The sequence below is a fragment of the Chlamydotis macqueenii genome, chromosome W (assembly GCF_036417535.1).
Source record: "Chlamydotis macqueenii isolate bChlMac1 chromosome W, bChlMac1.mat, whole genome shotgun sequence".
Classification (NCBI taxonomy): Eukaryota; Metazoa; Chordata; class Aves; order Otidiformes; family Otididae; genus Chlamydotis; species Chlamydotis macqueenii.
The window spans coordinates 42,627,293-42,653,550 of record NC_141592.1 but is presented as its reverse complement, the minus strand read 5'-3'; the positions used below and the strand labels follow the sequence as shown (position 1 = coordinate 42,653,550).

Genomic DNA, 26,258 nt, shown 5'->3' with positions numbered 1-26,258 from the left:
CCCAGGTTGCCCAGAGAGTTGGTGGATGCCCCATCCCTGGAAACGTTCAAAGCCAGGTTGGACAGGGCTCTGAGCAACCTGATCTGGTCGGGGATGTCCCTGCTCCTTGCAGGAGGGTTGGACTAGAGATGACCTTTGAAGGTCATGTTTATCTCATTGTCTTTCTTCTTCTGTTGAATCCATGCCAAAAGAAACAAAAGTCTAGCTTGCCTTTGCTTAAGTATTCTGAATCATCAGCTAAGACTGCTACTGCAAAAAGAAGTGAAGATTAAGAGCACAGAAAGCAAATCTATTGAATAACAGGTGAAAATCAATAAATCAACCTTGAGTAATAATTTTATTCTGATCTAAAACCTGTTGAAAATTACTGAAATTTTTCTGTTTATTTTAATAGGCCTTGGATCAGGTGACAATAAATCTCATCATGTGCCAATTTTGGTCCAGGATACAGTAGCTTCATGTATAGGCTTGAAAATTACCTTGTACCAGCGAAGCTTAATCCACATTCCATACAGCAGAAAAGCATACTGATTTTAAGAAATCTAGAGAGATCGTATCTGTTAAATTATCACTTTCAGAGTATTTATTTGATAAATATTTTGTTTTATTTCCATTCAGTCCATTTTTGAATAGATTATATCTGCAGAACATGTTGAACCAGGAAAAGTTACTGGTGCCCACTGTCTCTGAAAAGCAGCACTGTAATGCATAAGGCACAGAAGACAGGATAGAAAATCCTTTAACAATGATCAAACATCTAATGAACAGTGACTGAAAGAATCTGAGGCCTTTTGCATTGAAATTAAATGTAGAAGATGCTTGTTTCCAACAGCTTCCCTTAGGACATAGGGGGAGGTTGTATCTAATGGTCAGGCCACTGAATGATTGGCCTGACAATACCTAGCATTGTCCATTCAAATGCACCCTTGTTCTGAGGCTGTTAGAAGTTTATCAGGACATCAGATTTATCTTTCCTTAAAAATATGTTCTTAAGTCTAGAGTCACAGGTGTACTCCTTTGTCAGAATGAATAAATTAGCTCATTTTATCTAGCTTCAGATTCAGTATTTCTTCCTTTAGCTTCTGTTTCCCCTATTCCCTTGCAAAAATATTGCCAATTTCTTCAGTGAATATATCCTTTTAAAATTGGTTTTAGTAATTAAGCTGATCTTCCCTGAAGAGAGTAAGGCTTCTCTCACGTTGGGAACAGTGGCTGATGGTAGCCGTGTTGGGAGATGGCAGTTCTTCATGCAGTGATCTGTAGAACAAATTAATTTTTGTGATGAATGAAGAAAAACAAATCTGAAATCAAGAATTGTAAAAAGGTCATTAAAAATTAACAACATAAAAATACTGAAAAGTAGCTAGTCCTCCTCAGTGAATTTTGCTTCCACAAGAATATTGTAGAATTGGAGTGACTTTATTTCTGAGATACTTGAAATGGGGAAAAATATGACAGAGAGCACTAGGTTTCTTACAAGATGCGCTCTAAAAATAGTTCTGTATAAAAGTACTGATATTTTGTGGGAAGGTGTGCTATGTTCTTCATACACAGTCTTGGAATTGCTGCTTCAGCGCAAAACTAAATTCATTCCTAACTCTGGAATCTGACTAATGTTTCTATCCCAGTACTGCTAAGATTAGTGCACTAGTTATAGCAGACCACCTACAAGACCAGAAAAGGTTTTTAAAGAGAGGTTTGATTCAAAGGCTCATAAAAATTCATATCTCACCATTGTTTAAAAATTCTGAGGAAGCTCAAATGTGATTGTTTCATCAAGAGTCCAAATGAAATTAAAGTAGGAGATTGCCTCATGAAATATCTTTTTAATAATGCTTTTCTCGGGAGTTTCTTCTTCTCTATAGCACTGGGGAAGAAATCTGGATATCTAGGAACATCCTTTTTTTTTTTTTTTTTTTTTTTTTTTTTTCTCCTTGGAGTCCTTGGATTTCACTTCTTGACACTATCACCTGCATAGAAGGTTATCGGGAAGAAAGAATGTCAGTTTTAGGGGCATGTCACCCTCTTTGGGTCCCTGAAGCACATACATACAGGGAGAACTACATGAAAATAAATTCCATATATCTCAACAATTGCTGAGTGTTGTAATGGTTCTTTGGCACCACAAGTTGTCAGGTATTAAGCCATTTCACAGTTGTTTGAGACAAATGATAAAGCTGAAAGTCTGACCTGTAGCATTTAAAAATTTTGAGCAATGCCTCAGAATATCTTTGGAGAGAGAAAGCAAAAAAGAATACTGTCAGTATCTGATTTAGAACAGAAAATATGGGGAGGCAGAATTTAACCTTATGTTAGTTTATGTGATCGTGTCCTTTCTTTGTTATCTCATAGAGTATTTGGGCTAGTGCTTTATAATGATCTGAGGGACAGAGGTTCAAAAAGATATGGACAAACCTGATAAGTGCGTTGAGTAACACATATATGTTTATTGAAATGGCTGTGGCTATGTTTCTCTCCATGTGTGCCCTGTCATAGTAACTATGATGTATATTATTCAGGTGTATTTTAATGTGCACATTGGAAAATATAGTACACAAAAACCATAAGTAGTCTGTGCTTCAGTTACACATCTCTTCTTGAGATGATCAGATTTAATGCTGTCTTTGAGGGAAGCGTTTCGAGCCTTCTTAGCCACCAGCACACATGAACATGATTTTTTCTTTACATGCACTGACATACATAGTGTGAATAGCAAGATATCAATAACCATGAAAAGCTCATTTTGCATAGAGATACCAAATTTAAATAAATATACTATGCAAAAAAAAATGTAAGATGAAACTAAGTAGCAGACTTTTACAATCATTTTTTTTAATTGGCATTTTTATAATTAGAGGGAGTGTGTGTATGTGCATATACATGTACAAATGATAGAATAATCTAACTTCCCCATTTGAACAAACTAAGAATATTTCATCCGTGTAGCTAGCTATATCCACATGATCTTGTGGAGCAATTTCTAATGACCTACTAGAAAATTTGATCTTAACTCTGGATGTGGGAAACATTCTGGAAAATATAAGATAACAAGGCTTTCATGTAGTTTTGTGAAAAACATTATTCTTTGCCTTCTGTGCTTTGCATGCAGAAGGTGTTTGATGCCTCATGACTTTATATAAGACTTAAACTTACTAACTTCTCTGCTCTGTGGCACTGTATTTGGGATGCAGAGTCCTCAGGAATTCCTACAGACTCTCCAAGATCGAGGACAGGCCTTTGGATAATTTATAGACTATTTGATTATATGCCTTCTGATGATGGAAGAAGGTATTTTTCATCCCCTAGTTAGGGAAAGGCTTGAGATGTCTATCTCCAACCACCATATGATTTTCAATCATTTGTACTTAACACCTTCTTCTTCTTTGAGGACTATAATGCTTGTTTTAGTTGCATAAGTGATATTTTGGGGACTAGAAGCTATAGAAAAATGTTTGGTCAAAAATTTGGTAGAACAACAGCCACAGAGGCTATATTTTGCTAGTCTATGTCATAGTTCCATCAGTTCTTTTATAAGGGTAAAGCGAGTCCAGTATTCAACCATTTAAAATTTGGATTTTTAAATTAAACAATTGCCACAATGCCTTTATGAGTACAGTTGATTCTCCTTCTGCAAGGAATGCCTCAAAGAGTACAGCTTATGCTACTTTATCATTGCTTATCGCTTCCTTTTTATTCCTTACAACAGAGCAGTGATACTGTTTTCACATTTGTTCTTCTACCAGGATTATAAAGAAACTGGCCAATTTCCTTGTACTTTGCATTCACCAACATCCTCAGATAGCCTGCTAGGAATTTGTTTTGATATACTAATGATTTGCAAAATTAATTTTTCTACTTTTCTTTTAAGTAGCTTCAGGGAGTCTCTGATCTAAGTTGTAATTGTGTGCAATCTGTCTACTCTGAATTTATTTTTTTTTTTCTAATCTGGTGTTATATGAATGTAACACAAATTGTTATGTAAACACACAAATGCTGATTAATATCTATGACGTGCTATCTATTTTTATATTTATACTGTGTGTTGTTAGAAACTTCAAGTTTATTTATAGTTTAAGATTCATGTCTTATTTTTACATACCACATGTTGGAAATACATTATATAATTTCAGATGAAAAAAACTTTTTAAAATTTGTCTTACAGAATGCAGGCTTAGTAAAGGTAGATGGTAGTTCTGTATTTGAAGAAGCTTTACAGAACATTGATGAATGACTTAAATTATATTTCAATGTTAGGCTAATCATTAATAAGAAATTTGAAAGCTATGAGCAGGCATGACATCTTTGACCTTGACTGGAGTTTGGCCTTCTGCATAGGCTGCAGGACTCAATTTTATAGGAAGAGCTTGTTCTCTTCTTATTACTAGCATCATTCTCCATTTGAATGGGGAGTAGTATCTTAAAAAGTGAATGCATGGTTATTATAACAGAATCAGGGCCACGAAGATGATAAGAGGGCTGGAGGTGGTGGATGCCCCATCCCTGGAAACATTCAAGCCAGGTTGGATGAGGCTCTGAGCAACCTGATCTAGTTGGGGATGTCCCTGCTCCTTGCAAGGGGGTTGGACTAGATGACCTTTGAAGGTCCCTTCAATTCTATGATTCTATAATTGACTGAAAGCAGCTGAGAGGGCATATATATATATATATAAAAATATATACCCCCCCTTTAAATTGTGCTGTTCAGCTGTTCTTTCTCTCCTTCATTCATTTTCCCTCCTTGCTTTCCAAATAGTAAATATACACAACCAAGCAAGCCGGAACATGCAAATACCACTGCATTTTCCAAATTAAAAATTGACAATTGCATTTAGTAGGTTGCACAATTGCAAGCATATACAATGTACATGCAATCCTATACTAATTTCTATCTATTTTCAGTACATCCCAATTGACTTGTTATCCACAGCCTATTTTATTCCAGAATATTTGGTATTCATGTATTTCATGGACTGAATATAGAGACACGGATTTGTATGGACATTTACCTCATAAATATGATTTTGAAATGTTACTATTTTTAAAAATAGGAATACATACATGTGCATTTAGTTTTCAGCTACTAACAGACCTCACCTGGCTGCCTAGGCTACTCTGGTGTTTGCAGGCCTCTGCTTTTCATTTTTGGTTTTTTGAAGGTGTGACTACAGTTCATTTAGACATGGCCAACCTAGCTTTAAAACAGCTAGTTCAGGTATTGTTAGTAAGTAGTTGAGGTACAGTTGAACTTTTTTTTCACTATGAGTTATCTTTTAGAGTCTTTATGTAGTTTCTTGGATGATTTTGTAGCCTACATTGGTCTGTATTGGTACCCGAAGTTTGAAGAAAGCTTGAATAGTTCTACTGAAGCTATAAACTCTCCTGTCTGAAGCATTGATGTGCTCTAAAGAAGTCTTAACGTTGTACTGCAGAAAGTATTTTCAATTTGTAATTTAGATTTCCATTCTGAAAAACCTTTCTTAAATTCTTCTTAATTCTATGAAACGTTGAATAAGCAATTGATTTTGAAGGGATGAGGTTTAAAATGGCACAGAGTTGTGTTTTATCAAAAATTGCAATTAAACAAAAATATGAAAAAATCTTAGTAAATAATATGTGGAAATTCAGTTTCATATACAGTTTTAAAAATAGTGCACAAAAACATTCTTTTTGGCTTAACCAAAATCACATTCACTTAGTAGTGACTTAGTAATGTCATTTGCTGAAATGGCATATTTATTTTGGTTTTAGTGGTCATTAGCAGCTCTGAAAGCTGGAATTATAACAGTGTTTGTTAATGGCATGCTAAAGTTAACCTTATATTTTATCATTTCCGTTATTCATGGTGGACAATGGAGCAGATGACTGGAGAATAGCCGTGACTTATGAGCGTATTTTCTTTATCTGCTTGGAAATACTTGTATGTGCTATACATCCCATACCTGGGAACTATACATTCACATGGACAGCTCGGCTTGCCTTTTCTTACGCTCCATCCACAACAACAGCTGATGTGGATATTATTTTATCTATACCAATGTTCTTAAGGCTCTATCTTATTGCCGGAGTTATGCTTTTGCATAGCAAACTTTTCACTGATGCATCATCTAGAAGCATTGGAGCATTAAATAAGATAAACTTCAATACCCGTTTTGTTATGAAGACTTTAATGACAATCTGTCCAGGAACCGTACTGTTGGTTTTTAGTATCTCATTATGGATAATTGCTGCGTGGACTGTCCGAGCTTGTGAAAGGTAAGGTTGTTCTGTTTGGTTGGTTGGTTTTGTCTGTCTCTCTTGTTTTGCTTCTTTGGTTTTGTATTTGAAGGACCTAAATATTTAATGGAATGGAGCTTCTTGGTCTTTGATATGTTGAGTGCTGGTTGGATTTCACTCTGTCACAGATTGTCAGGAATGCTTTGCCTTTTAATCTGAAAGACTTATGTAGAGAAGTTTGTGCCACAACATTTATTGTAGTATTGCAAGTAGATTTCTAAGATTTCATTTAATGTTACTAAAATACAGTGGGATACCATAAAATGTCTTTTAACAACAGTTACAGTTGCTGATATTCTGTGTTGATAACAACTTTCATTTATTGTGTTTGTGAGTTAAATTTATTGAGAGTAATGTAGATAAAATTGCCATGGAAAATTCCAATGGAAAAATGTATTTTTTTCAATTAGACTTTTATTGTCCTGTTTATTTAAAAAAAAAAAAGTGAAAAAATGTTGGGCAATTGACAAGATCAAGAAAGGGTGATGTACTGGTTTTGACTGGGACAGAGTTAATTTTCTTCATGGTAGCTCATATGGTGTTATGTTTTGGATTTGTGACCAAAATAGTGTTGATGATAGCACACCGATGTTTTAGCTATTGCTGAACAGCGCTTACACAGCGTCAAGACCTTCTCTGTTTCTCACTCTGCCCACCTCCAGCGAGGGGTGCACAAGAAGTTGGGAGGGGACACAGCTGGGACAACTGACCCCAACTGACCAAAGGGATGTTCCATACCATATGACATCATGTTCAGCAATAAAAGCTAGAGGAAAGGAGGAGGAAGGGGGGAAGTTTGGAGATGTGGCATTTGTCTTCCCAAGTAACTGTTACTTTCCTGGAAAAGTAAGATGGGAAGTAGTGAATGAATTCCTTATTTTGCTTTGCTTGTGCATACAGCTTTTGCTTTCCCTATTAAACTGTCTTTATCTCAACCCATGCATTTTCTCACTTTTACCCTTCCGATTCTCTTCCTCCTCCCACTGGGAGGTGGGATGATTGAGCGCGTGGCTGTGGGGCTATAGCTGCTTACCAGGATTAAGCAACAACAGAGGCAAAGAGGAACAGAGGGGGGGAGGGGGGGAGAGAGCGATATAGATAAAAACGGAGGGGAAAAGAGATAAATAGGGAGTGAGAAATAGATGGAGAGAGAGAAAGAGAAAGAAAGAGAGAGAGAGAGAAAGAGAGAAAAAGAGATAAAGAAATCAAGCAAGCAACAGAGAGACAAAGAAGGAGAAAGGAAGAGTTTGAAAGAAACAGAGAAAGAAAGAGAAGGGGGAAGAAAGAGGAAAACAGAAGGAGAGAAAAAGCAAAACGGGGAGAAAGAGAGACAAGGAAGAGAGAGGTAGAGAGAGAGAGATATGAATGGAAAAGAGAGCTACTAAAAGAAAGATATATAGTTAGAAAAGAAATATAAATAGAGGGACGGAGAAAGAGAGTTGAGAGAGAGAAGGAAAGAGAGGGAGAGTAAGATAGTAAGAGAGAGGGGGGGGGGGGAGAGAGAAAGGGAGGGAGAAACAGTGGGAAAGAGGGGGAGGAGAGGGAGAGCAGGAAGACAAACCAAGAGAAACAACAAAAGCAAGAGTGTGAGAGAAAACATGAGAAAGCACACAAGAGACAAAGAAGAGAGAAAAAGTGGGAGAGAGATAAATACTGAGCAAGTGAGAGAGAAAAAGCGGGGGGCAAAAGCAAGAGACTGAGCGAGAGAGAGAAATCAAGAGAGGAAAAAAGAACGCGATGGAGCAAAAGCAAGAAACTGTGTGCGTGAGTCAGCACAAGCAGGGTGCAGGTGTCCATTTGGGCTTGCAGGGAGTAGGGCAGGGTAATTTACAGAGGCACGTAATAAACACATATAGAAAAAGGAATAAACATATCCCTACAATAATGCTTTGCATCAGGTGTTCCACCCATCCTGTCAGGGGTTTAAATCACTCAGCTAGCCAGGCACCACCAGTAGATTGTTTTATTTGATGCATTAAGTCCTGGAGATGTTGAATGTTGTACTCTACGTTAGCTGTTTCATCAGTTGAAGCAGCACATGCCTTCAAAACCAGAGCAGCGTTTATGGTATCGAAGAAGGAGATAGTCCACCGCCAATCGATTTTGTAGTATTCCTTGACGTACAGCTGTTACCTACTCGGAAAGAATAACAATGAGGAACATGAATATCAAAAGCACTTAGCATAGTATAATTCCGTAATACAGCTACTGGGATTGGCATGCCAATGAAACACGTTTTCAAGAGATCTGCAGCTGTTAATCCTCCCTCAATACAAAATGGCAGATGAGTTAGTTACAGTAAAGGCCAACCAAATCCAAGTATTTACATGTTGATCTCATGGAAATGTATCCAGGGCATGTGCTTGTGTCCTGGTTTCAGCTGGAATGGAGCTAATTTTCTTCTCAGTAGCTGCTGTGTTTTGGATTTAGTATGGGATTTGGTATGTGAAGAATGTTGATAATACACTGATGTTATGAGTTGTTGCAGGACTGTCGTAGCGCAGCCCCGACTGGGACTAGACTACGCAGTCTCTCTCTCACTCCCCCCACCCTCCGAGAGAATAGGAGGAGATGATATAAGAAAAACGGCTCAAGGTTTGAGATAAGGACGGGGAGAAATCCTTAAAGTTACCGTCATGGGCAAAACAGACTCAACTTGGGGAAAAATATTCATTTATTTCTAAAACTAGCAGGAGAATGAGACAGGGAACAAGATAACCTCCCCCCACCCCTCCCTCTTCCCGGGCTTAACATTATCTCTACTACGTCCCCTCCCGAGCGGCACGGGGGGGTGTCGTGGTTTTGTTTAGTGAGGGGGGGCCTAAGGTGGTAGCTTCTGTAGAAAACTGCTAGAAGTTGTGGGGTCCCACCCCTACGCCACAGTTCTTCGTGGAACTGCTCCGGCGTGGGTCATCTCTTCCACAGAGTTCAGTCCCTTCAGAACAGCTGTCCCAGCGGGCCCTCCACGGGCCACAGCCTCCTTCAGGCCTCCACCTGCTCCGGCGTGGGGTCCTCCACAGGCTGCAGGTGGATCTCTGCCCCTCCGTGGACCTCCATGGGCTGCAGGGGGACAACCCGCTCCACCATGGTCTTCACTACTAGTTGCAGAGGAATCTTGGCCAGGAGCCGCGTTACTCCTCCCCCTCCTTCTTCACTGACCTTGGCGTCTGCAGCCGTTCCTCACAACAGGCAGGCAGACGCCTCTCAGGATCCTTTTTACATCTTATTCACTTCAACTGCTCATCTCCTCTCCACTTCTTGCAGCCAGGCCGGGCCAAGTTGGGCCCAGTCGGCTGCCCGGCGGGAGGCCAGAGGGTGAGGCCTGCAAGGCCCACAAGCCTCGCGCCTCCCCGTCTCTGCCCCCCGCTCAGCTGCTTAACATCTCCTCTCCTTTTTTTTTTTTCTGTTTTCCCCTTCTTAAATACGTTATCGCAGAGGCGTTATCACGGGACATTCTGCTACCAATTGGCTCGGCCTTGGCCAGCAGCGGGTCCGCCCTAGGCCCGGCCGAGTCCACTGAACAAAGGGGAGCAACTTCTAGCAGTTTCCTACAGAAGCTACCACCTTAGGCCCCCCCTCACTAACAAAACCAGAACAAGGACTTTTTCAGCTTCCCAGGTTTTGCTAATGTGCAGGTGCAAGACGCTGGGAGAGGTACAGCCAGTACAGTTACCTAAACCGGCCAAAGAAAGTATTCCATACCATAAACATCATGCTCAGTATATAAGTGGGAGTTGGTCGGCGGGCAGCTCTCTTGCTCTTTTCTCTCACTGCCCAGGATCATTCCAGGATCGCTTTTGGTTTCGTTCCGTGATTGCTGCTCGGGATGGGCCATATTGGTCATCAGGTAGTGAGAAACTGTGCATCGGTCGTTTTGTATATTTCATTATCCCTATATTTTATTATTATTGTCATTATTAATATATATATTATTATCTCTTCCTTTGCTATCCTAGTAAACTGTCTTTATCGCAACCCATGAGTTTTTCTTTCTTTTCGGTTCTCTCCACCATCCCCCTGGGGAGGGTGAGCGAGCGGCTGTGTGGTACTTGGTTGCTGACTGGGGTTAAACCACGACAGTCCTTTTTGGCACCAAATGTGGGGCACAAAGGGGCCCAGCTAGTTCCTAGTTCAGCTGGGAGAGCATCAGACTTCTAAGCTGAGGGTCCAGGGTTCGAGCCCCTGGTCAGGCTTGAAGGGTTTGAGATAACGACAGATTTGACCAGAGTGTGTTCAAACAAATTTGTTAAAGGCATTCATCATGTCACTGGCCACAATGTTGTTTTAGTTGTTCTCAGAGTTGTGTTGTGTAGCACTGTCGTAGTTTAGCCCCGATCAGGACCAGACTATGCAGTCTCTCTCTCACTCCCCCCACCCTCCGAGGGAATAGGGAGACATAATATAAGAAAAAGGCTCGAGGTTTGAGATAAGGACAGGGAGAAATCCTTAAAGTTACTGTTACAGGCAAAACAGACTCAACTTGGGGAAAACCTATTCATTTATTTCTAAAAACAGCAGGATAATGAGAAAGAGAACAAGATAACCTCCCTCCACCCCTCCCTCTTCCCGGGCTTAACATTATCTCTACCTCCTTCCCCCCACTGAGCGGCACAGGGAGGAAGAGGGAATGGGGGTTGCAGTCAGTCCATCACACGTCGCTTTATGCCACTGCTTCCCCCTCAGAGGAAGAACTCCTCACACTCCTCCCCTGCTCCATTGTGGGGTCCCTCCCACGGACTACAGTCCTTTGTGAACCGCTCTGGCGTGGGTCGTTTTTCCATGGGGTGCAGTCCCTCCAGAACAACTGCCCCAGCACGGGCCCTCCACGGGCTCCAAGTGGATCTCTGCTCCTCCGTGGACCTCCATGGGCTGCAGGGGGACATCCTGCTTCACCATGGTCGTCACCACAGGCTGCAGGGGAATCTTGGCCAGGAACCGCATTACTCCTCCCCCTCCTTCTGAACTGCCCTTGGCATCTGCAGCCGTTCCTCTCACAAGAAATTCTTCACAATGGGCTCAGGCAGATGCCTCTCAGGTTCTCTTCACATCTCATCTCCTCTCCGCTTCTTGCAGCTGGGCTGGGCCGAGTCAGGCCCAGATGGCTGCCTGGCAGGATTCCAGAGCGTGAGGACCGCAAGGCCCACAAGGCTTGTGCCTCCCCCTCCCTGCCCCTGTTCCAGCTTCTTCACATCTTCTCTTCTTTTTTTTTTTTTTCCTGTTTTTTCCCGTTATCAGGGAACATTCTATTACCAATTGCCTCGACCCTGGCCAGGAGTGGGTCCGCCCTAGGCCCAGCCGATTCCACTGGACAAAGGGGAAACAACTTCTAGTAGCTTCTTACAGAAGCTGCTACCGTAGCTCCCCCCCTCGCTAAATAAAACCAACACAGTCACTCAAGCAAGGTGACCACCATGGAGAGAGGTATCCAGTATCTGAGGGAATTAGCTGTTCAGGAGTTGATTTATTGCAACCTGGATGACCCACAAACATCCATAGATCCAGATTAAATTTAATGTACCCAATTCCATATGGCAGAACTTTGTACAGAGTGCACTGTCATCGTATGCCAACTCATTGGCAGCGACGGGTTGGAAAGACGAAGAGGTACCACCAAAACGTGCAGTGACTAACCAACTCCAACAATACGAAGACAATCTCTCTTCCTCCATATGGGCCTGTGTCTTGACTGTGGAAAGACTGACCAAAAGATCCAAAAACCCATTTGGAAAACTGTTCCGGGAGTTTCAACAACTCAAAGAGGATAGGATCTACTCTCCACCTTTACAGGTCAGTATCTCAGCTATTAGAATAAAATATTCCCCTGCTCAAGAGAGATGGTACAAGCAGCGAGGTACCTTGTGGTTTTACCTGCGTGACCATGGAGAGGACGTGAGGAAGTGGGACAGGAAACCTACCTCGGCCCTAGAGGCAAGGGTATGTGAGTTGCGAGGAAAAGCAATCACAAATGGGGGTTCTTCTAGGAAAATTGCTGCTCCAGACTCCAGTGAACAGTTCCCCAGGCAGGGTAGATGGGCTTCTGATCCCTATTTACAAAAAGTGAGTAAGAGGGATGGGATTCCAGCCCATGTAGACCATACAAACCCATTCACTGATAGTGGGTACTACAATCAGGAATAGAGGGGCCTTGCCTCCAGCCAGGTGGAGGAGAGGGACAGCTGAGTTTACTGGACTGTATGGATTAAATGGCTTGGCACACCAGACCCACAGGAGTATAAGGCTCTAGCAGACACTGGTGCACAGTGTACCCTAATGCCATCAAGCTATAAAGGGGCAGAACCCATTTGTATTTCTGGAGTGACAGGAGGATCCCAACAGCTGACTGTATTGGAGGCCGAAGTGAGTTTGACTGGGAATGAGTGGCAGAAGCACCCCATAGTGACTGGCCCAGATGCTCCGTGCATCCTTGGTATAGATTACCTCAGGAGCGGGTATTTCAAAGACCCAAAAGGGCACCGATGGGCTTTTGGTATGGCCACCGTGGAAATGGAGGAAATTTAAAAGCTATCTACCTTGCCTGCTCTCTCAGAGGACCCTCCTGTTGTGGGGTTGCTGAGGGTCGAGGTACAGGTACCAATCACTACCTCAAGGGTGCACCAGTGGCAATATCGCACCAACTGAGACTCCCTGATCCCCATCCATGAGCTGATTCGTCAACTGGAGAGTCAGGGAGTGATCAGCAAGACTCGCTCACCCTTTAACAGTCCCATATGGCCAGTGCGAAAATCTAGTGGAGAACGGAGACTAACAGTGGACGATCGTGGCCTGAACGAAGTCAGGCCACCACTGAGTGCTGCTGTGCCGGACATGCTAGAACTTCAATATGAACTGGAGTCCAAGGCAGCCAAGAGGTATGCCACCAGTGATATAGCTAATATGTTCTTCTCCATCCCTTTGGCAGCAGAATGCAGGCCACAGTTTGCTTTAACAGAATCATAGAATCATAGAATGGTTAGGGTTGGAAGGGACCTTCAAAGGTCTTCTAGTCCAACCCCCTTGCAAGGAGCAGGGACATCCCCAACTAGATCAGGTTGCTCAGAGCCTCATCCAACCTGGCCTTGAATGTTTCCAGGGATGGGGCATCCACCACCTCTCTGGGCAACCTGGGCCAGTGTTCTACAACCCTCATTGTAAAAATTTTTTTCCTAATATCCAATCTAAATCTACCTCCCTCTATTTTAAAACCATTGCCCCTCATCCTATCACAACAGGCCCTACTGAAGAGTCTCTCTCTGTCTTTCTTGTAGGCCCCCTTGAGGTACTGGAAGACCGCTATAAGGTGCAGCGGTGATAGAACCAGAACTGGCACCCAGCAACTTCCTCAAAATCAACATCTTCACCTCACAGACCATGGACATGAGACACCAGCCGGGCCAGATACGCTAGCTGCGAATTCAAGATGAAGCATGCAACAATCCAACACCACACACACCATCTCTCCTGCCCTGAAAGACTGTTATGACAGATGGAGCCCAAAGTCATGGACTAAATGAACTCAATAGACATTTTGGAGGGATGGCCCATAGACTAAGGGAATGATATCTGTGTGTATATATCAAAGACAGAAAAAGTGACAGTGATTAATTGGAAAGTGTGTGGCCTGAGCATGACATAAATGGTATGGAATAAGGAGTAGATACTGTCCTGGTTTCAGCTGGGATGGAGCTAATTTTCTTCCCAGTAGCTGCTATGTTTTGGATTTAGTATGGGATTTGGTATGTGAAGAATGTTGATTATACACTGATGTTATGAGTTGTTGCTAAGAGATCAAGGACTTTTTCAGCTTCCCAGGTTTTGCTAATGTGCAGGTGCAAGAAGCTGGGAGAGGTACAGCTGGTACAGTTGACCTAAACCGGCCAAAGAAAGTATTCCATACCATAAACATCATGCTCAGTATATAAGTGGGGGTTGGTCGGTGGGCAGCTCTCTTGCTCTTTTCTCTCACTGCCCAGGATCATTCCGGGATCGCTTTCGGTTTCGTTCCGTGACTCCTGCTTGGGACAAGCTGTATCGGTTATTGGGTTACTGGGTGGTGAGAAATTGTGCATCGGTCGTTTTGTATATTTCATTATCCCTATATTTTATTATTATTGTAATTATTAATATATGTATTATTATATCTTCTTTTGCTATCCCTGTAAACTGTATCTCAGCCCATGAGTTTTCCTTTCTTTTCTGTTCTCTCCCCCATCCCCCTGGGGAGGGTGAGCGAGCAGCTGTGTGGTACTTGGTTGCAGACTGGGGTTAAACCACGACAGCTTGTAGTATGAGATTACAAAGCATGACAAGCCAACCTGTGATAAGGGAGGAAAACAAGAGTGTCATCTCCTTCCAGTAATACATATGCTCCAGTTCCTTCAGCTAATATTACTCCAGGTTTGATAAACAGATGTGGGGCAATTGTCTGCACAGATTGAAGAGCTGTGGCTTGCACTTTTTCAGACTGAACTTCAATTCGATATTGGTTTTGCGACACCAATAATGCTGTTCCAATGCTATCTCCTCTACATAAGGCACAGGTATTCGTCGAAGATACCTGAAATACAAGAACTGGAGAATCTGATATCAACAAAGGATGTAAAATAAGAGGAGAAGTTGGGGTACAGAACCATACGGCATTCTCAGGGTTTTTTATATGAATCTTCACATCTAATAGGTCGCAGACCCACCACACGATCTGTTGGTGTAAACAATTCCATTTTCCCTGTAGTTAATATTTTGGGAGATACATCACCTGGAAGAATTTCAATCCTCACCATGTTATGTACTGGAGGTGTTGTAATACGATCATGGGGTGTTTGAATGTGAATATTCCGACCGTTTAACAAAAAGCTGCTTTAGTAAGATGTGAACTCCAATGCTGTAAAGTTTTAGTACTGGTTAGCTTTATAAATTGTTCCTTCAACATCCCATTCATTCTTTCAATCAAGCCATTAGCTTGGGGATGGTAGGCAATGTGGTTTATCCAATCTATCCCTAGCCCTTGAGCCCAGTCTTGGACATTATGTCCACTAAAGTGTATTCCTTGGTCACTTTGTATTTGGTGAGGAAGTCCATACTGATGAATGAGTTGTTCTGGAGTGTTCACGACTGGAGTGCTGCAATGGACAACTATAAGCTCTTCAGAAGGGATAGGCAAGGAAGGAGAGACAGTGGGGTGGCTCTGTATGCCAGGGAGTGTTTTGATTGCATAGAGCTCAACAATGGTGATGATAAGGTTGAGTGCTTATGGGTAAGGATGAGGGGGGGAAGGCCAATGAGGTGGTTATCCTGCTGGGAGTCTGTTACAGACCACCCAACCAGGATGAAGAGGCAGATGAAGCGTTCTACGAGTGGCTGGCAGAAGTCTCACGATCGCTAGCCCTTGTTCTCGTGGAGGAATTTAACTTACCGGGCATCTGCTGGAAATACAACACAGCAGAGAGGAAACAGTCTAGGAGGTTCCTGGAGTGTGTGGAAGATAACTTCCTGACACAGCTGGTGAGGGAGCCTACCAGGGGAGGTGCCTTGCTCCACCTGCTGTTTACAAACAGAGAAGGGCTGGTGGGAGATGTGGTGGTTGGAGGCTGTCTTGGGCTTACCGGCCACGAAATGATAGAGTTTTCAGATATTGGAGAGGTAAGGAGAGGAGTCAGCAAAACCGCTACCATGGATTTCCGTAGGGCAGACTTTGGCCTGTTCAGGACACTGGTTGAGAGAGTTCCCCGGGAGGCAGTCCTGAAGGGCAAAGGGGTCCAGGAAGGCTGGACATTCTTCAAGAAGGAAGTCTTAAAGGTGCAGGAGCAGACTGTCCCCATGTGCCGTAAGACGAACCGGTGGGGGAGACGACCAGCCTGGCTGCACAGGGAGTTTTTGCTAGGACTCAGGGAAAGAAGGAGAGTCTACCACTCTTGGAAGAGGAGGCAGGCAACTCAAGAAGCGAACAAGGAGCTCGTTAGGTCATGCAGAGAGAAAATTAGAAAGGCAAAAGCCCAGCTAGAACTCAACCTGGCCACTGTTGTTAAGGATAACAAGAAATGTTTCTACAAATACATCAGCAACAAAAAGAGAGCCAAAGAGAATCTCCGTCCTTCATTGGATGTGGGGGGAAACATTGTCACCAAGGATGAGGAAAAGGCTGAGGGACTTAATGCCTTCTTTGCCTCAGTCTTTAATAGCCAGACCAGTTATCCCCAGGGTGTTCAGCCCCCTGAGCTGGAAGACAGGGACATCTCATTCTCTGCAGAATGAAACCCCCACAATCCAGGAGGAAGCAATCATCGACCTGCTACGCCACCTGGACACGCACAAGTACTGAGGGAGCTGGCAGGGGAGCTTGCCAAGGCATTCTCCATCATCTATCAGCAGTCCTGGTTAACAGGGGCAATCCCAGACGACTGGAAGGTTGCCAATGTGGCGCCCATCTACAAGAAGGGTTGGAAGGAGGATCCAGGGAACTACAGGCCTGTCAGCCTGATCTCGGTGCCGGGGAAGATTATGGAACAGTTCATCTTGAGTGCGCTCACCTGGCACATGCAGGATAACCAGGGGATCAGGCCCAGCCAGCATGGGTTCATGAAGGGCAGGTCCTGCTTGACCAACCTGATCTCCTTCTATGACCAGGTGACCCAACTAGTGGATGAGGGAAAGGCTGTGGATGTGATCTACCTGGGCTTTAGCAAAGCCTTTGATACCATCTCCCACAGCATTCTCCTAGAGAAGCTGGTGGCTCATGGCTTGGACAGGTGTACCCTGAGACAGGTTAAAAGCTGGCTGGATGGCCGAGCCCAGAGAGTTGTGGTGAACGGAGATAAATCCAGTTGGCGGCCGGTCACAAGTGGTGTTCCCCAGGGCTCAGTGCTGAGGCTGGTTCTATTTAATATCTTTATCAACAATCTGGATGAGGGGATTGAGTGCTCCCTCAGTCAGTTTGCAGATGACTGGGAGCATGGCCAGCAGGTCGAGGGAGGTGATTCTCCCCCTCTACTCTGCCCTGGTGAGACCCCACCTGGAGTACTGTGTCCAGTTCTGGAGCCCCCAACATAAGAAGGACATGGACCAGTTGGAGAGGGTCCAGAGGAGGGCCATGAAGATGATAAGAGGGCTGGAGCACCTTTCCTATGAGGACAGGCTGAGAGAGTTGGGGCTGTTCAGCCTGGAGAAGAGAAGGCTCCAGGGAGACCTTATAGTGGTCTTCCAGTACCTCAAGGGGGCCTACAGGAAAGACAGGGAGAGACTCTTCAGTAGGGCCTGTTGTGATAGGACGAGGGGTAATGGTTTCAAAATAGAGGGAGGTAGATTTAGATTAGATATTAGGAAAATTTTTTTTACAATGAGGGTTGTAGAACACTGGCCCAGGTTGCCCAGAGAGGTGGTGGATGCCCCATCCCTGGAAACATTCAAGGCCAGGTTGGATGAGTCTCTGAGCAACCTGATCTAGTGGGGGATGTCCCTGCTCCTTGCAGGGGGGTTAGACTAGATGACCTTTGAAGGTCCCTTCCAACCCTAACCATTCTATGATTCTACGACACCAAGTTAGGCGGGAGTGTCGATCTGCTTGAGGGTAGGAAGGCTCTGCAGAGGGATCTGGACAGGCTGGATTGATGGGCTGAGGTGAATTGTATGAGGTTCAACAAGGCCAAGCGTCAGGTCCTACATTTGGGTCACAACAACCCCATGCAACACTACAGGCTGGGGGAAGAGTGGCTGGAAAGCTGCCTGGCAGAAAGGGACCTGGGGGTGCTGGTAGACAGCCACCTGAACGTGAGCCAGCAGTGTGCCCAGATGGCCAAGGTGGCCAACAGCATCCTGGCTTGTATCAGGAACAGTGTGGCCAGCAGGAGTAGGGAAGTGATCGTGCCCCTGTACTCAGCACTGGTGAGGCCGCACCTCAAATACTGTGTGCAGTTTTGGGCCCCTCACTACAAGAAGGACATTGAGTTGCTGGAGCACGTCCAGAGAAGGGCAATGAAGCTGGTGAGGGGTCTGGAGAACAAGTCCTATGAGAAGTGGCTGAGGGAAGTGGGATTGTTTAGTCTGGAGAAGAGGTGGCTGAGGGGAGACCTCATTGCTCTCTACATCTCCCTGAAAGGAGGTTGTAGGGAGACGGGTGTTGGTCTCTTCTCCCAAGTAACTTGTGATAGGACGAGAGGAAATAGCCTCAAGTTGCAGCAGGGGAGGTTTAGGTTGGATATTAGGAAACACTTCTTTACTGAAAGAGTGGTCAGGCACTGGAACAGGCTGCCCAAGGAAGTGGTGGAGACACCATCCCTGGAGGTGTTCAAATAACGTGTAGACGTGGCATAGTAGTTCTTCATTCTCCCAGTCCTTGCTTGTGCCTTCCACGACTTGGGTGGTGCGACAAGAGCCCTTAGTGGTGAAGACTGAGACAAAAAAGTCGTTAAGCACCTCAGCCTTGTCCATGTCCCCAATAACCAGGTCACCCATTTCCTTCTAGAGGGGGAAAAATAATTAAAATAAATCCTTAAAAATACAATAGGACAGTGAGAAGCAAAGACAAAACTAAAACCACTTCCCCCTACCCCCTTCTTCTCAGACTCAGCTTCAGTCATAGAATCATAGAATCATAGAATGGTTAGGGTTGGAAGGGACCTTCAAAGGTCCTGACTCTTCTACCTCCTCTCCCACTGAGTGGCGCAGGGTGGAGTTGAGGAAAAGGAGTGCAGTCAGTTCATCACACATGGTCTCTGCCCCTCCTTCCTCCTCATGCTGTTCCTGTGCTCCAGCGTTTGATCCCTCCCATGGGATACAGTCCTTCACGAACTGCTCCAGCATGGGTCCTTTCCATGGGGTGCAGTCCTTCAGGAATGGACTGCTCCAGCATGGCTCCCCCACAGGGTCACAGACCCTGCCAGAAAACCAAGTGCCAGCTAATGGTGAGACTGGCATGAGTGGATTTGGGGCCAGCAGCTGGAGTCAGATCAGGGATGTAGGCGCCCCCAGGCCTGTGGTGCCAGCACCTGGAGTGAGTGAGGGTCTTGGCTTTAGCACTTGGAGGGGCTATAGCTCTTAAGAGCACCTTGACACATCCTACAGACTTTGTGTCCGGAGTGCCAGTTACTGGGGAGACCAATGTCAGTGGATTTGGTGGCAGCAAGTGGAGTCAAGTCAAAGGTGTAGGCACCACGGCCTGTGGTGTGTCGTAGTTTAGCCCTGCTCTGGACCAGACTACGCAGTCTCTCTCTCACTCCCCTCACCCTCTGAGGGAATAGGGAGAGATAATATACGAAAAAGGCTCGAGGTTTGAGATAAGGACAGGGAGAGATCCTTAAAGTTACTGTTACGGGCAAAACAGACTCAACCTGGGGAAAACTATTTCTTTATTATTAAAACCAAAGCAGGATAATGAGAAAGAGAACAAGACAACTTCCCCCCACTCCTCCCTCTTCCCAGGCTTAACATTATCTCTACCTCCTTCCCCTCCCCTAATTGGCACAGGGGGGAAGAGGGAATGGAGGTTATGGTCAGTTCATCACACGCTTTATGCTGCTGCTTCCTCCTCGGAGGAAGAACTCCTCACATTCCTCCCCTGCTCCAGCGTGGGGTCCCTCCCACAGGCCACAGTCCTTCATGAACTGATCCAGCATGGGTCATTTTTCCAAGGGGTGCAGTCCCTCCAGAACGACTGCCCCAATGCGGGCCCTCCAAGGGCCACAGCCTCCTTCAGGCATCCACCTGCCCCAGCATGGGGTCCTCCACAGGCTGCAGGTGGATCGCTGCTCCTCCGTGGACCTCCATGGGTTGCAGGGGAACAGCCTGCTTCACCATGCTCTTCACCATGGGCTGCAGGGGGACAGCCTGCTTCACCATGCTCTTCACCATGGGCTGCAGGTGAATCTTGGCCAGGAGCCGCATTACTCCTCCCCCTCCTTCTTCACTGACCTTGGTGTCTGCAGCCATTCCTCTCACAAGAAATTCTTCACAATCGGCTCAGGCAGACGCCTCTCAGGATCTCTTCACATCTCCTCTCCACTTCTTGCAGCTAGGCTGGGTCGAGTTGGGCCCAGATGGCCGCCCGGCGGGAGTCCAGAGTGTGAGAGACACAAGGCCACAAGGCTTGTGCCTCCTCCTCTCTGCCCCCGCTTCAGCTTCTTCACATCTTCTCTTCTTCCTTTTTTTTTTTTTTCCTGTTTTCCCCTTCTTAAATACGTTATCGCAGAGGCATTATCAGGGAACATTCTGCTACCAATTGCCTCGACCCTGGCCAGGAGTGGGTCCGCCCTAGGCCCAGCCGAATCCACTGAGCAAAGGGGAAACTACTTCTAGAAGCTTCTTACAGAAGCTGCCACCGTAGCCCCCTTCACTAAATAAAACCAAGACAGATGTCAGTAACTAGAGTTAGTTGGGGTCTCAATGCCAGTGGCTGGAGGGAGTAAGGGTCTCCAGCACCCAGGACAGGACCAATTGCCAGCTACTGGGAGGGACTGACCCAAGTGAGGCAAGTGAGGGGCTCAGTGCCAGTGGCTGTGAATCTGGAGAGTGTTGTGTCTGTGCCTTCACTAGCGACCTTCTATCTCTACCAGTCAAAGAAGAAGAAGGGGACTTGGCTGTCTATGCTTATGTTTTATGTGAGTCCTGTATGTTGGTGCTGTTGAAGGCAGTGCCTTGTCTGTCACGGTCTGTGTAGCTGGCCATGTCAATGTCCTGTGTGTATCCTTTGTGTGTATGTGTGTTTCTCTGGGCTACATGCTCAGCTTTACTACTGATTTAACCTGCAAACCATGTCCATTGGCCTGGGGCAGAGACCTTCCGGTCTGGGCTCCAGCGGCCAGACAGAACAAATCCCTGGGCCTGGAGGTGCTGGAGACGGCAGCTGCTTATAACCTCTCTTAACAAAATTGTTTATATTATTGAAAAGTTTGGGCATAAAGAGCAAATGTTGTGACTGTGAGCTTGTACTTCACTGCTTTTTATGGAAGACAATGCATCAGGTTCTACTGTAGGGGAAAAAAGAATTAAAAAATAATAATTCGCATGATGATAAATGAAATTAGATCTGTGAGAGAAAAATACCTTCAGATCACTCAGTTTGTCACAAAGTCTTCTCTGAGAATTCAGCATTATCTTTGCTGTGTAATTTCCCCTCCTCTTCCTCCCCCCCCTTTCCTCACATACACATACAGGGGAAAAGAAAAGACGACCTTTATCTAGTTCTGCTATGTTATGTCAGAAAAAATGGTAGTCGGCTTAGTTTTAAGTGCATAATGATTAGTTCTGTTTCTAATTTCTAAAGCTTCTTGATGATCTTGGAGGTCTTTTCCAACCTTAAAGATGCTATGATTCTATGAAGTGGGTGAAAAATGGACAGATTTGGATCCGTAGGATGCTAGTAATATGAAATTGTTTAATATGTTGTTTATTGGTCAGTTGGTGTCGGACATTAGAAAGAAACTGCAGAAAGTGGATGGTGCAGACAGGATGACAATTTTGCAATTGATGTCGATTGCATATAAGGTATGTAATAATAGAGAGTCGATAGTGGAGAAAGAGAAATAAGGACGAGCAAAACTGCAGGCTTCTTTGCTGGCTGTCCTAACAGAGGGACAGGGAAGAGGAAGAGACAAAGTGTACAAGGAGGATTCAGAGGTAGAGGTAACAGCGGAGGTGGCTGTGGGACTCCTCTAGGAATGAATCAGTGTGCCTACTGCAAACAAGAGGGTCATTGGAAGAAAGAATGTCCATGTCTTTTGAATGGTAAAGAAAAAGAGGCAGAGGAAGTTTTTGGGGTAATGGCGGAGATTGGATTAGACTGAAGGGGACCAGAGGAATCTATTAAAATTTCCCCAGCTGATTTTCTGGTTCCAGTTAAGCTGAAGAATGAAACAATAGATTTTTCTAATTGATAGTGAGGCCACTCTCTCTGTGGTAACTAGTTGTAAGGGACCATTAAGCAAGACTAAGATAAGCACTGTTGGTGTGACGGAGGAAGGAACTTTAAGATCATCTTTGCAGCCTATGGAGCTCTCAACTGGAGACACTAAATTAGCACATACATTCCTCTATTTCCCAAAGTGCCCCTTACCATTACTTGGATGAGCTTTGCTTTGCAAGTTAAACGCACAATTAATCTTCTCTGAAGATTCTGTTCGGCTACATATTCCCCCAGAGAATACGCGGAGAGCCCAGATATGCTTGTTAACTGAAAAAGAGCCTGCAAAAGAAGAAAATATTCTGGATGAATTATTGGATGCGATAATCCCTTTAGTATGGGCATTGGGAATACCAGGACAAGCCAGGAGCATGACTCCAGTAAAGATCAAACTAAAATCGGGAGCACAACTGGTAAGAAAGAAACAATATCCTATTAAATTGGAAGTTTGAAAGGGACTAGAACGAGTAATAAACTTCTTATTAAAACATGGGCAATTAAGGGAATGTCAATCAGAATTTAATACTTCAATTCTGCCTGTAAAGAAATCTCACTTTCAGGAATATAGATTGGTGCAGGACTTACGAGAGGTTAATGCAAGAACTGTAGACGTGCACCCTGTGGTTCCAAATCCATATACCCTGCTGGCCTCCATTCCTGATCGCAATACTTATTTTACAGTGCTGGACCTGAAAGATGCTTTCTTTTGCATACCAGTGGATGAATGGAGCCAGACCATTTTTGCTTTTGAGTGGGAAAACCTGACTACAGGACAGGACATGCAACTCTGTTGGACTGTCCTTCCCCAAGGATTCAAAAATAGCCCCATGTTATTTGGTAATGTATTGGTGAGGGAGCTGGAGCAATGGCACAAATATAACACAATAACATCGTTACAGCATGTGGATGATTTGTTGATTTGGTCAGATACCTATGAGGAATGTTCAGAAGCTACAATTACCTTACTCAATTTTCTGGGTTTAGTAGGCTACCGGGTCTCTAAAAGGAAAGCCCAGATAGGAAAAGAAAGGGTCCAATATATGGGATTTGAAGTTACAAAAGGACAAAGAGAATTAAGTGCTGAAAGAAAGGAGGCCATTTGCAGAATTGCTGTATGTCATAGTTTAGCCCCGATCAGGACCAGACTACGCAGTCTCTCTCTCACTCCCCCCACCCTCTGAGAGAATAGGGAGAGTTAATATAAGAAAAAAGGCTCGAGGTTCGAGATAAGGACAGGGAGAGATCATTCAAGTTACTGTTATGGGCAAAACAGACTCAATTTGGGGAAAAACTATTCATTTATTTCTAAAAACAGCAGGATAATGAGACAGAGAACAAGATAACCTCCCCTCACCCCCTCCCTCTTCCCAGGCTTAACATTATCTCTACTACCTTCCCCCCACTGGGCGGCACGGGGGGAAGAGGGAATGGTGGTTATGGTCAGTCCATCACACATTTCATGCTGCTGATTAGTCTTCGGGGGAAGAACTCCTCAGATTCCTCCCCTGCTCCATCGTGGGTTCCCTCCCACGGGCTACAGTCCTTTGTGAAACTGCTCTGGTGTGGGTCATCTCTTCCACGGGGTGCAGTCCCTCCAGAACAGCTGCCCCAGTGCAGGCCCTCCACAGGCCACAGCCTCCTTCAGGCATCCACCTGCCCCAGCATGGGGTCCTCCATGAGCTGCAGGTGGATCTCTGCTCCTCCGTGGGCCTCCATGGGCTGCAGGGGGACAGCCTGCTCCACCATGGTCATCACCACAGGCTGCAGGTGAATCTTGGCCAGGAGCCGCATTACTCCTCCCCCTCCTTCTTCACTGACCTTGGCATCTGCAGCCATTCCTCTCACAAGAAATTCTTCACAATCGGCTCAGGCAGACGCCTCTCAGGATCTCTTCACATCTCCTCTCCACTTCTTGCAGCTAGGCTGGGTCGAGTTGGGCCCAGATGGCCGCCCGGCGGGAGTCCAGAGTGTGAGAGACACAAGGCCACAAGGCTTGTGCCTCCTCCTCTCTGCCCCCGCTTCAGCTTCTTCACATCTTCTCTTCTTCCTTTTTTTTTTTTTCCTGTTTTTCCCCTTCTTAAATACGTTATCGCAGAGGCATTATCAGGGAACATTCTGCTACCAATTGCCTCGACCCTGGCCAGGAGTGGGTCCGCCCTAGGCCCAGCCGAATCCACTGAGCAAAGGGGAAACTACTTCTAGAAGCTTCTTACAGAAGCTGCCACCGTAGCCCCCTTCACTAAATAAAACCAAGACAGATGTCAGTAACTAGAGTTAGTTGGGGTCTCAATGCCAGTGGCTGGAGGGAGTAAGGGTCTCCAGCACCCAGGACAGGACCAATTGCCAGCTACTGGGAGGGACTGACCCAAGTGAGGCAAGTGAGGGGCTCAGTGCCAGTGGCTGTGAATCTGGAGAGTGTTGTGTCTGTGCCTTCACTAGCGACCTTCTATCTCTACCAGTCAAAGAAGAAGAAGGGGACTTGGCTGTCTATGCTTATGTTTTATGTGAGTCCTGTATGTTGGTGCTGTTGAAGGCAGTGCCTTGTCTGTCACGGTCTGTGTAGCTGGCCATGTCAATGTCCTGTGTGTATCCTTTGTGTGTATGTGTGTTTCTCTGGGCTACATGCTCAGCTTTACTACTGATTTAACCTGCAAACCATGTCCATTGGCCTGGGGCAGAGACCTTCCGGTCTGGGCTCCAGCGGCCAGACAGAACAAATCCCTGGGCCTGGAGGTGCTGGAGACGGCAGCTGCTTATAACCTCTCTTAACAAAATTGTTTATATTATTGAAAAGTTTGGGCATAAAGAGCAAATGTTGTGACTGTGAGCTTGTACTTCACTGCTTTTTATGGAAGACAATGCATCAGGTTCTACTGTAGGGGAAAAAAGAATTAAAAAATAATAATTCGCATGATGATAAATGAAATTAGATCTGTGAGAGAAAAACACCTTCAGACCACTCAGTTTGTCACAAAGTCTTCTCTGAGAATTCAGCATTATCTTTGCTGTGTAATTTCCCCTCCTCTTCCTCCCTCCCCTTTCCTCACATACACATACAGGGGAAAAGAAAACCTTTATCTAGTTCTGCTATGTTATGTCAGAAAAAATGGTAGTCAGCTTAGTTTTAAGTGCATAATGATTAGTTCTGTTTCTAATTTCTAAAGCTTCTATTTCTGAACTTTTTCTTCAGCAAATTACTTCAGATTCTTTAGATGTCAATTGATCTCAACTTTAAAAAACAAACAAACAAACCTCCCCAAACCAGAACAAAACACAAATCTTTTCTCCTTCTGCCAGTGGATTTGTGTATAAAGTAGGAGTACAGTATCTCCAGAGAAAATGTAAAATGCAAGATAAAGGAAAATTTTAGGAGTGAATTAGTTGCTAGTGAATATAATGAATCACTGTACAACTCATTAAGGAACTTAATTTGATTTTAGATGACTGGTATTCCAATAATAATGCAACTTTAAGTACTGCTGTTACAGACTCTGAAAAATTAAAGCAAAGCTTGTGAAAAATAAAGATTCATTCTTATTGTATCAACAAATTTCAAACATTATGCTGTGTTACAAAACTATGGCTGCAGAAAGGAAATACATATGCATATAAATTAAAAAAAGATTACAAATAAGAACACTCAAAAATACAATTTTACTTTAAGGTTGCTTATGTCACTTCAGTTTGGTTCACTTATATTGATACACTAGAACACTCTTAACTGAATGTCTATTCAGTAGCTTCTCTTACTGAACCTCATTTGATAAAGATGATATACAGAACTACAGAAAGGGCAGCTCTTGGGTATTTTGGATTTTATTTCTATTAGTCAATGTGTGTGGTCTCTGTACTTTCTCGATTACTTGCTGAACTTTGCTTTGAAAGTAGAACTATTGTTTACTTGGAGTGGTCTGTCAAGGATTAGAATTCACATGTCCCCTTCCCCAACTCTGACCCTGAACCTTTTAAGCATTATCTCTGTCCACTGTATTGGAGTCATGCTCTCTCCATTTTTCATTCAGTTTAAAGTTGAAATAGCTTCAAAAAGAAAGTCTGAGATGATTTCACAATCTGTATTCTAACAGCTAGGACAATAAGA

At 44.4% G+C, this 26,258-nt stretch overlaps 1 protein-coding gene across 1 annotated transcript in view; it reads left to right on the top strand.

The window, feature by feature from the left end:
- Positions 1 to 26,258, top strand: part of LOC147596704 (small conductance calcium-activated potassium channel protein 3-like) — a 142,442-nt gene that overhangs the window by 15,341 nt on the left and 100,843 nt on the right. Inside the window, 1 exon segment of the mRNA XM_086769615.1 lies at positions 5,833 to 6,252. Within this exon segment, the coding sequence (XP_086625741.1) occupies positions 5,833 to 6,252 (420 nt within the window).